Consider the following 15,288-nt stretch of genomic DNA (forward strand, 5'->3'; position numbering starts at 1 on the left):
TCTGGGCCGTCTCAAGTTTCATGGGTCCCTGAGCAAAGCGATGCTCTGAAGGACCCTTACTGCCTTTAAATCCAAGATAAGCCCCCAATATAAAATCTAGTTCACTGTATTATTTAAAAATATTATTTATTTATTTTATTTTTTTTTTTCAATTTAAGATGAGACACCCCCCACCACCTGAGTGGGCTCATGCATTAGAATGACCCAGATTCAGGCCATTGGTTGAAGTCGAACAATAGAAAGGTGTGTCAAAAATGACAAAGCCACATACAATATTCTATATAAATAACAATTTATTTTTTGGAAGTGAAAAGTTTTTTTTAACTAGAAATTCCTGACTGCACAGGATTAAAATGATAATAATCTAACATATATCTGCATTTCTTACAATAGAAAAAAAAAAATCAAATAGAATCAAAACCTGTCCCAAAATGATAAAGCCACCCAAACAAACTATTTTCAATGCTCAATAAATTTTCCATTGTTCTTTATAGTGTCAAACACTTGTCTAGGCATTGATTCAACAAATTTTTGGCAATTCTGCATAGGAATATCTTGCCACACTTTGAAGATCGCTCTTTCAAATTCTGATACACTGTTGTATTGCTTGCCATGCTCACATACTTTACATGACACTGCAGCCTACGTTTTCCATCCAAATTGAGGTCTGAAAAACATGCGAGCCAGTCCATCACTGGGTGCCCGAGTGGCATGGTGGTAAGATGTTCGTCTACCATCGTGAAGGATGTTGTGAGGGTCCCGGGTTCGAACCCAAGGGAGGATATAGATAAGATATTTTCCCTAGCAAACTCGAGGCGACCACCGATAGACAGCGCCTTCACTTCCAACCCATCTCACTAATGGCAGTAAATTGCAATATAGCGATATGGCCAGAGTTGGTGTTTGGTTCAGTAGTAGTCCATCACTGGAATCACATTCACAAGAAACCAGTCCCATGTCGAATTTGCATTGTGAGGTGGTGTTTTGTCCTGTTAAAATTGAGCTGTTTAGCCAGTTTGAGATTCAACAAAATGGAATTGGACACTGATTTAACAGTTCTCGATATGTCTGCGCATTCAGACATAACAGCTAACTGCACTTTTCCACTAGCACTGAACACACTCCAGATGGCTACACCTCTGCCTCCTTGTTGATGCTTACAGTAGCTAAGTTTCCTCTTTCTGATATCATGCCAATAATATTTCTAGTCTTCTGGACTGTATAAATAAGTCTTTAAGCTGACGTTATGCCACTTGGAAGTCCATGACACATGATATTTTCAATAATAAAGTCTTTCCTGTTTATGAGGCTTACTAAGTTTTGGATGAGCAAGCATTTTGCGAATGCAATGAACTATAGATTTAGATAGCATCTTTTCTTGATGTGAATGTATATATTTGCCTCAAACTGATGGAAGAGTTACTTACTTTACATTGCATCACACTTTCTGGTGTTCTGTCATGACAGGAAAGAGACCTTTAATCTTTCTGGTGCCATACAGTCCCTTCAATTTCAAATAATCAGAAACTATGTATGGGATCAGCAAATTGACTTTGCATTAACTCCAAACGACAGCTTATTCCAATTAAATTCATCTATTTTGTTTTGTTCTCGAGCTATTAGAGATTTTCTTCTATCCCTTATGAAAAAAACGCAAAATTAAATTCAAGACTGAAAACTATGCAGTTACTGACTATAATAAAACCATTTTTTCCTTCCCCTCTAACCTAGCAGCGAAGACTCGCTGTGCAGATGTGCCAAAATTTACATAGCGGCCGATAAACATAGATAGCTCTAACATTTTGGGACACTCTTTAAGAAAAAAAAATTATCTAATATAATAAACTTCTTTAATAAAAAAGATTTAATACAAGCTAGATATTGGCATTATATAGCAACTCTTATCAGGATAAACTTATTACGGAAAACGCAACCACAAATGCATTCTGGTTTACTTATACAATTCCTTTTCATATTTCTGCCACAACATTGGATTGACCGAGAGTTTTAATAAATCCACTTGAACGGGTCTCATTCAGTGTTCACCAATACACGTCTAGGTGCGTATTTCTAGCATCAAAATTCAATTTTACTTATCAGATAAAAAAAAATTTAGAGAAGAGTGAAATTACTCATTAAAATTAAATTTTCAGATAACACTGATTTCATCTGATCGACCCTTAAATAATATGAAGAAAAGAATCCTCTGGTGTGGTTTTATTGTTCAATCTCCATCTACGACTAAATGTTGGATTTGCATTTGAATGCGAGAAAAAAAAGAAAATCACTAGGAATCACTAGGTTCTGATTCTTGACAAACTAGTGATTCTGTTACTTCTATCATGAGCATTTATGTTTTCCAATTTCCAAATAGAATAATTAAACTAAGAAAAAAAGAACCAACTGAATGAAACTAATAACTTGCACTTTAATTATTTGAGATTTCATTCTATAAGATGATGAAAAAATGGTTACAAGACGAAATGATCATAGCTTGTGCCATTCTAATTGTGTTGATATGAAAAACTGGATGATTATAAAATTACTTTGCCAATATCAGCCTCTATTGGCTGCAAAAGTCAAAGATTGTGAATGAAATTAGATATTAGTGTTCCAAAGCATGCACTCGAGAATAAAGAGAAAAACAAAAACTGAGCTCTCGTGGTCACAGCTACAAAATTTTGGAAAATTTTAATGGCAACACAAACTTTTATTGCATTGCTAAGTGATCTGCGCAGTGAAAAATTATGCATGTTGTTGGAATGGTACCTGTAGCACTGTAAATGCTGGTGCAGGACACAAATCTGGCAAAAGAAAGATCTCACTAAGGGGTTGGTGCATTAACCTCTTAGTGGAGAACTAACTTATTGCTGCAGTGATGTGATCTGCATTGGTTACTTCCACATTTTATGCATCTAACTCTAGCATTAACCGTGCTACAGGTACTGTTAAAACACTGTTTATGATTTTTTTACTGTGCTTGTATACATATTTACTTTGCAATGCATAAAAAGGAGCATTGCTATTTGAATTTTTCAAAATTATTCTTGCTGTAACCATGTGAGAGCTAGATTTTGTTTTTGTTCCTCATTCTCAAGCGTATATTCTAAAACTTTTATACATTTGAATTTAATTTGCATTCATTGATTTTCGCTGCCGTTAGGGGTTCATATATCAGCGAACTTATTTCATGACCAGCCTGTATTTCTGCTTTTGGCCAAACTACATAAAATATTTCACTCTATTCAATTTCTCTACTTTCAAGCAGCATTTTTAACATAATCAAGTTTTTGAGAATAATTGTAGCAGCTAATTTACCCCAAATGTGTTATAATTTATGGGTGTATTAATCTATTATTTAATTTGTGTAATAGATAAAACTAAATGTCTAAAAATCTGTTGTTTTTTGTTGTTTTTTTTCGAGCAAATAAAAACTTATTCAATTATGCTTAATTTATTTTCAGAAAAAACACATACAAATTAGATACTGGAAGTGATAAGATAAAAATAGATAAAATTTACCTGAAAACTATGATTTACATTCTTAATGCTACATTCTGCTATACTCAAATCAGTAAGATCTATTTCTTCAAAAATCACAGACTGAAATAAGAAAAGTCACAAATGCATGAGAACATGTTACTCTTTAACAAAACATTATAAATATTTTTATAATAATATCATTAACAGACAATTGAAATTCAGCAATAAAAATTTTCAATCAACTTGCACATATTTTATATCAGATCAACTTTACATTGGTTTTCAATGCTTTTTTTTTTTTTTGGATTTTCATGGACTTACTTCAGACATTAGCAATAAAAGCTTTATTATCCAATTATCCGATTTGTACCTATTGTTAATGTATATAAATGATAGCTGGGATCTTGTGATGTCAACTGATTAATTCAATCAATCAATATGAATTAGGAGTGTTGTTTTTACTATTCACATTTTTAAAGCTGGATAGGAATTTATTTATGAATGTATTCACTTGTGTGAAGTATCAACTCACAATTTATTTCATAATTTCATTTCCTAAATATGTTTACATTGGAGGAATGCAGGTTTCAGGGGATATGATAGAATTGTTCAAAATTTCCAACAGGATGGACCACGAGTAATTAATACACCATCAATCAACTGCTTCAACAAGGGGACACCAGTATTGTTTAGTAAGGGACAGGTCCAGGTTGTGGTGATGCAGGGAGTTTTTCTCTAATAGGGTTGTCAATAAATGGAATAGCTTACCTCTGAGGGTCATGAATTCCAACACAATTGATATGTTTAAAAAGTATGATGGACACAGTGCAATAAATTGAGAAGCTATCCATACTTAGAAAAGACAACCATAATCTTTTTTTATGTGGGAAGTGTATCATATATTATTATTTCGGTTATATTTGACGTCCATATTTTTTATGGGCATAATTTTTTCAGCCACATCATTGGGCAATTTGCCTGTGTGGCCTTTGTATTTGTATTAGATAAGAAGCTGCATCTCACCATAAATGAAAATGTGTATGATGAAAATATATAATATATATTTTATGGACATAATTTTTCAGTCACCTCATTGGGCAATTAGCCTGTTGAAGCTTTTGTATTTGTATGTAGGCTATCGGATGTCTCTCTACTCCAACAGTGCATAACTGTACTGGGAAGTAGGAAATGTATATAATAAAACTAGAACTCGTCTAATGTTAGAAGTGATATAGTTTTATAAATGCGTAAAAAATACAATATTCCAGGGGCCAACAACTTGTATATGCTTGAGGGCCAACACAATGGCCCTCAAAAGAGGGGCTCTGCCATACCAAAAGAGGGACTCTGGTTTATAAGTTGTACCAGTAAAATTACCCTGAAAACTTGCAGATTTATCTTCACCATAAATCATAGGGGTGAACATTGGGTAACTAAACTTTTACCCCACTGGACTTCTTATTCCTCCCCTTCAAAATATAAGTACAGTAAAGCTTCCCAACCACCTCCGAACAACAATAATCTCCAAATAATGGTCACATTCTGTTGGAACAGAACACAGCCTATACACTTGACATTACAGGTAAGTTCTGAATAAAGATTTTCAAACAATGGCTATTTTGGACAGGCAGTCAGAAAAAAATACACATACGCGATGAGGAAAATAATTTTCAAGTGAGTTTTGCTCTTCTCCGAACTCTATAGATGAAAAAATATTTTTTTTTTCTTCTTGGGTACAAATGCTAGATTAGTACATTGAAGTCAGTGGAGAGGAAAAGAAGGTCACTTAAGTGATCTATAATTGTGACATGGGCCACTTAAGTGATCGTTAAATGTGCCACAGATAACTCAGGTGATTTGTAAATGTGCTCCAGGTCATGTGAGTGATCTATGTGCTTCGGGTCACAGAAGTGATCTGCGAATGCGCTGCACTCCACTCCATTCGACTGATGTGGAATTAAACCATAGGTAACTGAAGTGATCTGGAAATGTGCTGCTTAGTTCATGCTTACAAAATAAGGTTTGATATAGGCTCAGCATTTTGGCCATGCACAATGGGCTGAGTATGTATGGTCTACAGGAACAAATAACTATTTGGGGTAGCTGGTGTGCCATGTTGATCCATATCTGTTTTTTGCACCAAGTCGTTTCTGTTGTGCTCTACCTCAGCACTGCAAGCCTAAATTTTAGGATGCCAAAATACTGTTGTAGATCAAATATTATCAATACAATCATATATTTCAATGTAATCAATTATATAAATTATTTAATCAATTATTATTTTACATTCTATATAGATAGCAAATTTAATTTTTCTTCAAAATTTAAACTGCCATTCCCAATAATGGCCACTTCCCGTTAGTGACCACTTACTGTTAGTTAGGTTTTACTGTATTCAGCTTATTGTATGAATAGAAAGAAGGAAATGCTCCAGAGCAAAAGGATTGAAGTAGAAGCATGGACATTGAAGTAAAAGGAAATGCTTAAAACAAATCCTTCAATCTGAATTAATAATGAATACTTTTAACTCGCAAGTAAATCCTTCTCATCTATTAGTAAAAGGTGAACAAGAGCCAATCATGTTGACCTCTAGAAATCAGCTGTTTTGCCCTTTAACTACCTTCACTGCAGTGGGCTCTTCACTCTGAATCTCAAACTGGTTGTTCATATATGAGCTATTTCAGAAAATTCACAATTTTTTTTACACACTGTATTTTTTTCCCACAATTTTTTTTCAAAGAATTTATTTTTTTAAGTCATTTCCAGTGTTTTCTACAGGTTCATTGTTTTCATTCATCAATTAATCTTAGCAAATTGCGTAAATTTTGCGTAATTTACGTAAATTTAAGCAGCTCTCAAAAAATGACACCAACAAGGAATCAACTATTGCAAGATAAAAAGTTATTGTACTTATTTCTGTTGAAAGAATCTCACCCTATGTATATAGTAGAAAGATACAATATACAAATGCAAAGGCCATAACAGACAAAACGTGGCTGAAAAAAGATCTCCCCATAAAAAAATATATAGTTTATATGTGCATTCCATATCCATATCAAAAATACAGCGACCCAATAAGAGCAATAAAAAAATACTAATTATGATAAAATATTAATATACTGCCCATAAAAAATTATGGTTTGCATCATCTAAGTATGGGTAGCTTTTTGATTTATCTCAATATATTTATCATATTTTTTTAACATGTCAATTGTGTTAGAATTCACGACCCCGGAGGTAAGCTATTATATGTGGGGGGAATCACTAACAGGGTATAGAAAAAACGGGGGATATAAAAACATTCGGTTCATAGGATTACAATAAATTGTGTTTTCTTTCCTGTTTTACCACCAAGAACTGGATTGAATTGATTCCACTAACGTTTGGACAAAATATTTCGTCCGTGATATAGTAAAGGGTGTTAATTTTGAAAAATCAAACATTTTGTTAATAAGGAAGATTTAATTAGCATTTTCAAATTAAAAATACACCTATGGGTTGCAAACAGGTGCGGATCCAAAGGGGGCGACTGTTACTCCCAAGAGCGCGAATAACGTGGGGGAAAAATTGTTTTGTCCTGTAAAATATGGGACTACCCATCGAACTTAAATAAATCACCCCCCCCCCAACACATTTCCCTGACTCATCCGCGCCCGGTCACAAAGTCATTATGTTGTTGATTCTGGGTTGTGGCTAAAAAAATTTAAAAACCGTGCTATATATCACGGTATTCATTAAAACATCCAAGGGTGTTCGATGCTCAAGCTTGATTTTTTAGTTCCTATAAAAAGAAATTCCGAAATATTGATTCTTTGATTAAATACTTATTCAATCATTATGCTTCCTTGAGTTAGAGCATATGTCAAGGGCTGTGTATAACTGGTCTTCTTGAAATGATGACAAACGGTTCTCCACACTCCTAAAAGGTTGAAGACTCAAACTCAAGGGGGTTACGTGCTCTGTGCAGCCAAGATATCTATCGCTGTGCTCTGTGGGACCATGCCCCTTTCTTTTGTCTCGGTCTCCTAAAGCAGGACACCAACTCAAATAATAATACTGATGGATGGGTTATTTTATTGTAGTGTGGATCAGTATGTCTGGAGTAGGGTCTGGTGCTCAACCATAAAGGGCACTCATTTTCCGTTCAAAATTACGGCGGTGGGGGGGGGGGGAGAAGTGCCTAGTATGGATACTGGCTCGGGACAACAAATTAAATTTTCATTTCTAGTTGCGGCCCTGGTCTGGAGTACAAAAGCATCGAGCAACAGGTTAAAGATGCCTGGTGAAGATAATTAACTTATGCTTCTGCTAACTGTGCGGAATCAACGGCCTGGATATCGGGATCACGCTCCAAGAGCTCTTGCGTTTTAACTCTAATAAAATGTTACGTGCACGTAACAACGTAAAAATCCGACGATAACTCGATTCCCATCGAAAAGGCTTATTCAGGAATAAATAAAATAAATCGAGTGATGCGATGAATCTGGGAAATCGACGTCGCTCCGAGAGAAACCACCAACAAAAAAGATTACCATCAGATCCCAAGAGCTGATGACGATGTCCCGGTTTCTCACGGAAACCCTGGCTCACTGTTTTTTCCTCTGCACTATTAATAGCCGCCCACGCATTTCGATTCCTACTGACAAGGGTATTCCACCCATATCCGGGAGAAGCCATATAAGGTCAAGGCCATCCAGGAAGCTTTTCTAGGGCTTCAATTTATCCGATTATATGATCTTTTTCTCTCTAACGAAGGGAAAGAAAAAAAAATACTTTTTTTCTTTTTTTGTTCACAGAAGCTTCTCCCGTATTTTCGTTGACTTCGTTCCGAGATAGCACTTACATAGAAAGGCTATTTATTTGACGATACCGAGAAAGGGAAATACCAATTTATACTTCATCGGAATAACGAGAGCGATGCACACACAAAAAGGGATCAATTTACGAGCATGAAAATTCTACTTTCTCAGACGAGACGGGATCGTGTGATGGATCGGCAAAATCAGGGAAAAGCGATTGACCTTTGGAAATGCATCTTGATTATCAAATGCGGCGTCTAGACCCGTCTAAACAAGCTTATTTTTCAAAAACAAGTAAACGAGAAGGAAAATAAATTTATCAGCATCTCAGAATCATCTTATGTACATTTTTGTTAATTTTGAGGTATTACTGTATTCATGTAGCTCTCATTCTGTAGTTTGGTCATTGTATTTTAGCTAAAATAATTTTGAAGTTTTAGAAATTATTTTAGCTAAAATACACTCATGTTCATAAATTGAGGATAATGCCAGCTCCGGCAAATAAAGGTTCAGAAACAAAACAAACGTTACTTATTCATAAAGCCAATTTATTAAACAAAAGATAAAGAGCAAAAACGATGGTGTATGTATGATACCATTCATAAAAATTATTTTTTACAATTGCTCCAGGGAGCAAAAATCGTATCTCCTTTACAAAAACTTACTATTACATGGTTGGTATGATGGTTAATACATTGTATGTCTCCCATGCGATGAAATACAGTCCGTACAACGCCTAGGCATGCTGAATATCAAATTATCGATCTGATCTTGGGGAAGATCACTCCACTCAGCAAACAATGCTCTCCGAAGTTTCGGTACACATGTAGGAGGTGGTTGACGGGCTGCAACTCGTCGGCCAAGCATGTCCCACACATGCTCTATCGGATTCAAGTCAGGTGAGAATGCTGGCCATTCCATACGGGTTATCTCCTCAGATTCAAGGCATTCGTTTACGATGTTTGCTCGGTGAGGACGGGCGTTGTCATCCATAAACACAAATTCTGCACCCATGGCACCCCTAAACAAACGTACATGTTGTTCCAGAATGATGTTCCGATAAATTTGGGCTTTCATGGTTCCGGTTTGAACATGCAACATCTGTTCTGGAACCCAGTATAATTCCACCCCGAACGAGCAATGCTGCACCACCGTAACGGTGTCGTTCAATGATGTTGTCTTGGTGGTAACGGGTACCTGGCGTTCTCCATATGGAAGTCCGACGTGAATCAGACTGCAAGCTAAACCTGGACTCGTCGGAAAACATCACACAAGCCCACTGTGAGGATGTCCACATTGAATGTTCTCTACTCCAGGCTAATCGCTGCCGACAGTGAGTTGCCGTGAGCGGAACACATCTGACAGCATATAGACCAATATCTCCCAAACGTCTGTACACGGTTTGCCTTGAAACTGTGGTAGCCGTGGCTGCAGACAGCTGACGAGACAGGTCGGATGCTGTGCTCCGTCTGCTTCTTTTGGCAGTTACTGCCAAATACCGGTCTTCATTCGGCGTTGTAACTCGGGGCGACCTGTACTGTAACGTCTACTGACATTTCCGTTATCTTTGAATCGTTGCCAAAGCCTAGAGATGACACTTTGGGCAATTCCAAGTTCCTCGGATACTTCCATCTGAGTACGCCCACATTCCAGGCGGCCGATAATTCTACCACGTAAAAAATCATCCACATGCGTCCTCTGTGCCATAACTATTCGCTTATGGCACTGAGCGCCTTACAGAACTCTTGTGAACAATTTCACTTCTTTGCCATCATTCCTTATATACCCCCCCCCCTTACACTCTCGTCATTGTGACGTACTATCGGCATCATCTGGTGGCTTCCTGAAATTTGCATATCATTCTTGCAGATGTGTGTGACAATTCTAAAGGTGAAACTTTTACTTTAGATTTCGATTTCCGTGTGATTCTGAATTATCCTTAATTAATGGACATGAGTGTACAATAATATGACCCTAAACTAAAGAATGAGAACTACAAGGAAACAGTAATATCTAAAAATCGGCAAACGAAAATCTCAGAATTGGACATATAATAATATGGTTCCGAGGTATGCAGGTTGCCTTGTCGAGACCGCCCAGACTCTGCACAGCCAGATTCCTCGTTTGGAATACATAAAAAATGCCCAAAAAAACTGTACCTGTACGACCCATAGCTTTCGAGAAAAACGCGAAAGAAAAGTATGACGTCATATCCGGTGTTATATCAAACGACGGCTTGACGTCAGACAACGGCACGCACATGCATGCCTCGATATGCGCGGTGGACATTCTGAACATCTTCCTATGTAAACATATGCAAATACCGATGTTCCATGTTTCCAACAAAGTTTTTTTTCTTGCACCGGACATATGATGTCATACTTTTCTTTCACATTTTTCTCCAACTATGGGTCGTAGGTACAGCTCTTTGGGCATTTTTTTATGTATTCCAAGCGAGGAATCTGGTTGTGCAGAGTTCCGGCGGTATTGATGGGACATCCTGTATAAAGGCATATTCTTCTCGTCGGGTTTTCAACTTGTTTGATCATTGCAAATAGACGCGAGAGTCCTAGGAGGAATAACAATTTTGGGTTGCTTTCGCGGTGAAGCCTTCAAATATTCAAAATTTGCTCTTAACACCTCGAGATATATCACCTGTACGCAATGTAGCTAATTCTCAAACTTGTCGCTCTAGAAACAATAGTCTCCCTAAGCTCAGCGCACGCAAAATTAGCAAATACCAACTCCGATATAACAACACCTCGGCTATGACGTCAATAATTGACGATCCGCATGATTCCCATTGAAAATGGTATAAACTTGCTTTACAACGCCGATGAAAAGCAAACACCTCGAATACAACACATTTCGTCAGTTTTGTTTTAATGACGTTTTCTTCAAGAAATTCCTAAGACTAGAGCTGAACACATCCAGGAAATGTTCGTCGGCCTAAAGTTGCAAAAAAGATTCATTACATGTTTGATGCTCCAACTTGCTTATTAACATGACACCGCTGCTCAAAACATTCCCGTATTCCCAACCTTCACTTATAAAAAAAATAACCCGTTTTTCAACGAAACTTACTTAAATTCCTAATCTTCACTGGAATCAGGAATGAAGGTAATTTGCATAATTTCTAAATTGTGTTATAATGAATATGACAACAAATATTCATGTCACATAATATTTGCGAAGTTCATTTTTCCCGTCAAATACCAGGCCCGTCATTTAGGGGGGGGGGAGGGCAGCGCCACTGGCTTTAGAAAATACACTAAAAATGGTATATAGATATATATATATAAAATGGTATATATACCATTTTGACGGGCCAAATGACGGGCCTGGTATTTGACGGGAAAAATAAACTTCGCAAATACTATGTGACATAAATATTTGTTGTCATATTCATTATAACACAATTTAGAAATTATGCAAATTACCTTCATTCCTGATTCCAGTGAAGATTAGGAATTTAAGTAAGTTTCGTACGGGACATTTTTTTTATAAGTGAAGGTTGGGATGGGCAATATATATATATATATATATATATATATATATATATATATATATATATATATATATATATATATATATATATATATATATATATATATATATATACACATACACACACACACACACACACACTGAGTACATGTTCTTTGCCCCCCCCCCCCCCGGAAAAAGTTGAAGACTTGAAATTTGAACAGACTTGCTTTATCGCTATATTTCTGGACAAGGGAAATTTTTCGCCTTGTAAGCAAAATTTCGCAGTTTCGCTGACATTTGGCAACATATTTACAAAAATCGACGATGTCCAGCATTAACTTCCCCGATTCCCGTATTTTTCTCGACTTAATTGGTAGAGCCAGCAGAGGCAGGGTCTTCCAGGCCTCGCGTTCAACGGCTCGCATTTGCGCCAGAAGTTAGTAAACCACTAGACAACCAACCTCGGACGACGACCGCTGCTGACCTCGCGATGAGAGTGCAACACGATGCCCACACAGCAACTTATTGGCACCGACCTGCCCAGCTAATTATGGCCACTAAGCTTGCCTACTAAGATGGTTCAGGGAATTACCCCCCCCCCCACACAGGCATTTTTAATGGACTTAAACACTCGAAAAAGTTCCTAAATGCCGCATCGTAGCCAGAGGCGCACAGAGGGGGTATGGGAGGGGCTTGTGTTGCTCTTTCCAAGTCACCCAAAAAATTATCAAAAAATATTTTTACGTAAAACAAAAATATCGAAAGAAAATTCCTTTTATATGCTATTTTAATCAATTTCTGTTAATTTAAACACTTTTGAATCACGTACGCACTTAACTGTGCCCCCACCCCTCCCGTGATCAGATATTTGACAGCGCCATGACAACATGTCTTATTGAGTAGAGTAGATATTCTATAGCATGCATAAATTTTTTTGCTTGGGAGAATTCGAATTGTTTTTGTATTTAATCAATCTCACCATTTTGGAAGTATTAGGTAGATCTATGTTCTGATTAGGGAGATAGTGAAAACATTTTGATGCACAAAAGGCACCGTGTAACGGAAAAGTTTCCGAACCACTGTCTGAACTAATTGAGTGATATCTCTCGGCTTTTACATTTCCTAGAAAGCCGATACCAGAGTTTGAAATGCTCCATAAAATACAGAATAAGAAAATAGCAAGCAATAAAAGGGAAAAAAAAGATCTTGTCATTCACACACACCAATCGAAAACAAAGGAGTGGATATGCACACACATTGATGGGTTTCTCCCGTCCGCCAATTGATCCGCTTAACCGGAAAAAGCCCATCAAACGCTTTCAACGCTGAATACGTCATTGGATCCTTGGAAGAAGAAAGGTGTAGAAAATTTTCCAGCTGATACTAGTCTCACACATATTCCTATATCCTCGTATATCCTTTTCCCCCTCAAAATACACACAAAACCTTCTCTTCTCCCATATTTATTTATCCCTCCACCAATATACTACTATCCTATTATCCTGGAGGTTATTTTTAGATATGGAGACAGTATGGGAAGTTTTGCGCTAATGGACGGACACACTTTAAAAGAATAAAAAAAAGAAAATCCCCCGTAAAGCTGCAAACAAGATATCCATTTCTCAATGGCATTTACTCGATAATGTCGAGAGGATATATTGGAAGGTCGTCGACACGAAGATTGCTCAGAAACTCATGGACCACCTATGGTCGCTTTGTTTTTCCCACGAGAGTTTGATTGCACCCTTTGTCACACATAGCGTAGGATGTCTCTCCACGAGAATCCAAAAGGCGAGATACATCCATCGATTCCGTGAATTGGAATTTCGTGCTAACATAGGAAACATTAGTCTGTATGATTTGCCAAAGTGGGCGATATTAGGGCGAAGGTAGAAAAAGTGGATTCAATGTAAGATCCAATGCGTTCGCTCAAGAAAAGGGGCTCTCGGGGAATATATTCTTCTGGGAAAAGGGAAGCTACAACGGTACAATTATTCAATCATTGTACTTCACTCATAGATTGAGAAATTTATGGCAGGTGGCTGCACTAGGACAAGCATTACACCGAAACAAACTTCAAGTCAGGTTTACACCACATATACGAGCATTTTCCAGCATGACCTGGGTCTTCTTCGACCACCTGTTTATATCTCTCGATTGAGACAGGCCAGTGGGTCATGATCTTCTGGGGGAGGAGGGAAAAGAGGGATGGGGGACAAAAATTTAGGGAAACTGATAGACTAGTGCTTCAAACTTTTTTTTACAATATTCTAATGCACTACCAATGAAAAAATTTCTAGCTTTCGATAATGCATACAGGGATGGTACTATGCGGCCCGGTACGAGAACAGCTTCGCGATACTCTAAAATGCCCCTCTAAAATTATTTACTGTTCAAGGTCATGAAGTGGTAAATAAAAAGTATTTTTTCCATACAGACAGAAGTTTTTAATGACTACTCTACTTGTTGAACCCTCTAACTAAGCAAATGAAAAATTAATAAACCAAATGGTCCACATACACCCTTTTAGGGGCCGTTCAAGTATTGCGTCAGCAAATTTTCAGCCATTTTGACCCCCCCCCCCACCCTCCTTGACAGAAAATTTCGTCAGCTCTGCCCTCTACCTCCTAACGCATATACGTGGGATAAGAGACGTACGGAGGAGAAGGGGGGGGGGGGAGTAGAGGATCAAAAATTAAATTTTTAAATGCAAAAAAATATTTTAAAAAAATCAAAATTTCGAAAGAAAATACCTTTATATGTTATAATAAATTTCTGTTAATTTTAATGCTATCTGAACACTAAGAACTCAATTTTTTTTTAAAGAAATTCATTGCGACCTGCCATGTATAAAAAACCCTTATCCCCAGTCTAAATGTGGCCCTGTGGGTTATCTGATGTGGCCTGCCACCTCAAACCTAATTTTGTAAAAATGAACTAAGTGGCACTTTTACAGATCGCTTAAGTGACCCGTGGCACAATCCAGAACATTTAAGCGCCAGCGGCACATTTTCAGATCACTCAAGTAGGCCCGTGGCACATTCACAGATCACTTAAGTGACCGTGACACAGTTTTAGAGCACTTAAGCGGCCCCCAGTGCGAATCTACATCATTCAAATTACCCTCGGCATATTCCGATATTACTTGTGATCATCATTACATGGTTGCGGATCACTTCAGTGATACGTGGCACAGGATCCAGAGCACTTAAATGACCCGGACATATTTCCAGATCAGCTGGATCCGCGAAAAACTTAGATCACTAACGTGGCTCTGTAGGGGACTCATCAACAGGAGGAATGTTAGTTCTGGGGCCCACGAACTAACGAAAGGTTTTTCTCGTTTTTGGCTCACTGAGTAAGATGTCATTAAGAATATTTCATCTTATAAAGGGTGGTTGATGACGTAAGCATCATCCAAAGCACCTCCCCCCCGTTATCAAAAGTCAGCAAATCGGACCCCCCACCAATGCTTACGTAATCCTTGAATACCCCCAATACACCCAAATAACCTTAA

At 37.4% G+C, this 15,288-nt stretch overlaps 1 protein-coding gene across 7 annotated transcripts in view; it reads right to left on the reverse strand.

Moving 5' to 3' along the window:
* LOC149065182 (diacylglycerol kinase delta) overlaps positions 1-15,288 on the reverse strand; it is a 170,294-nt gene that overhangs the window by 92,722 nt on the left and 62,284 nt on the right. For all 7 annotated transcript variants that reach the window (XM_089254486.1, XM_089254483.1, XM_089254485.1 and 4 more), the window contains exon 4: positions 3,523-3,603. In XM_089254486.1, the coding sequence (XP_089110612.1) occupies positions 3,523-3,603 (81 nt within the window). The remainder of the gene's footprint in view (positions 1-3,522; positions 3,604-15,288) is intronic.

Source organism: Pholcus phalangioides, unplaced genomic scaffold (assembly GCF_987345545.1).
Source record: "Pholcus phalangioides strain wild (caught in Gottingen) unplaced genomic scaffold, Ppha-v1.0 ptg000041l_1, whole genome shotgun sequence".
NCBI lineage: Eukaryota > Metazoa > Arthropoda > Arachnida > Araneae > Pholcidae > Pholcus > Pholcus phalangioides.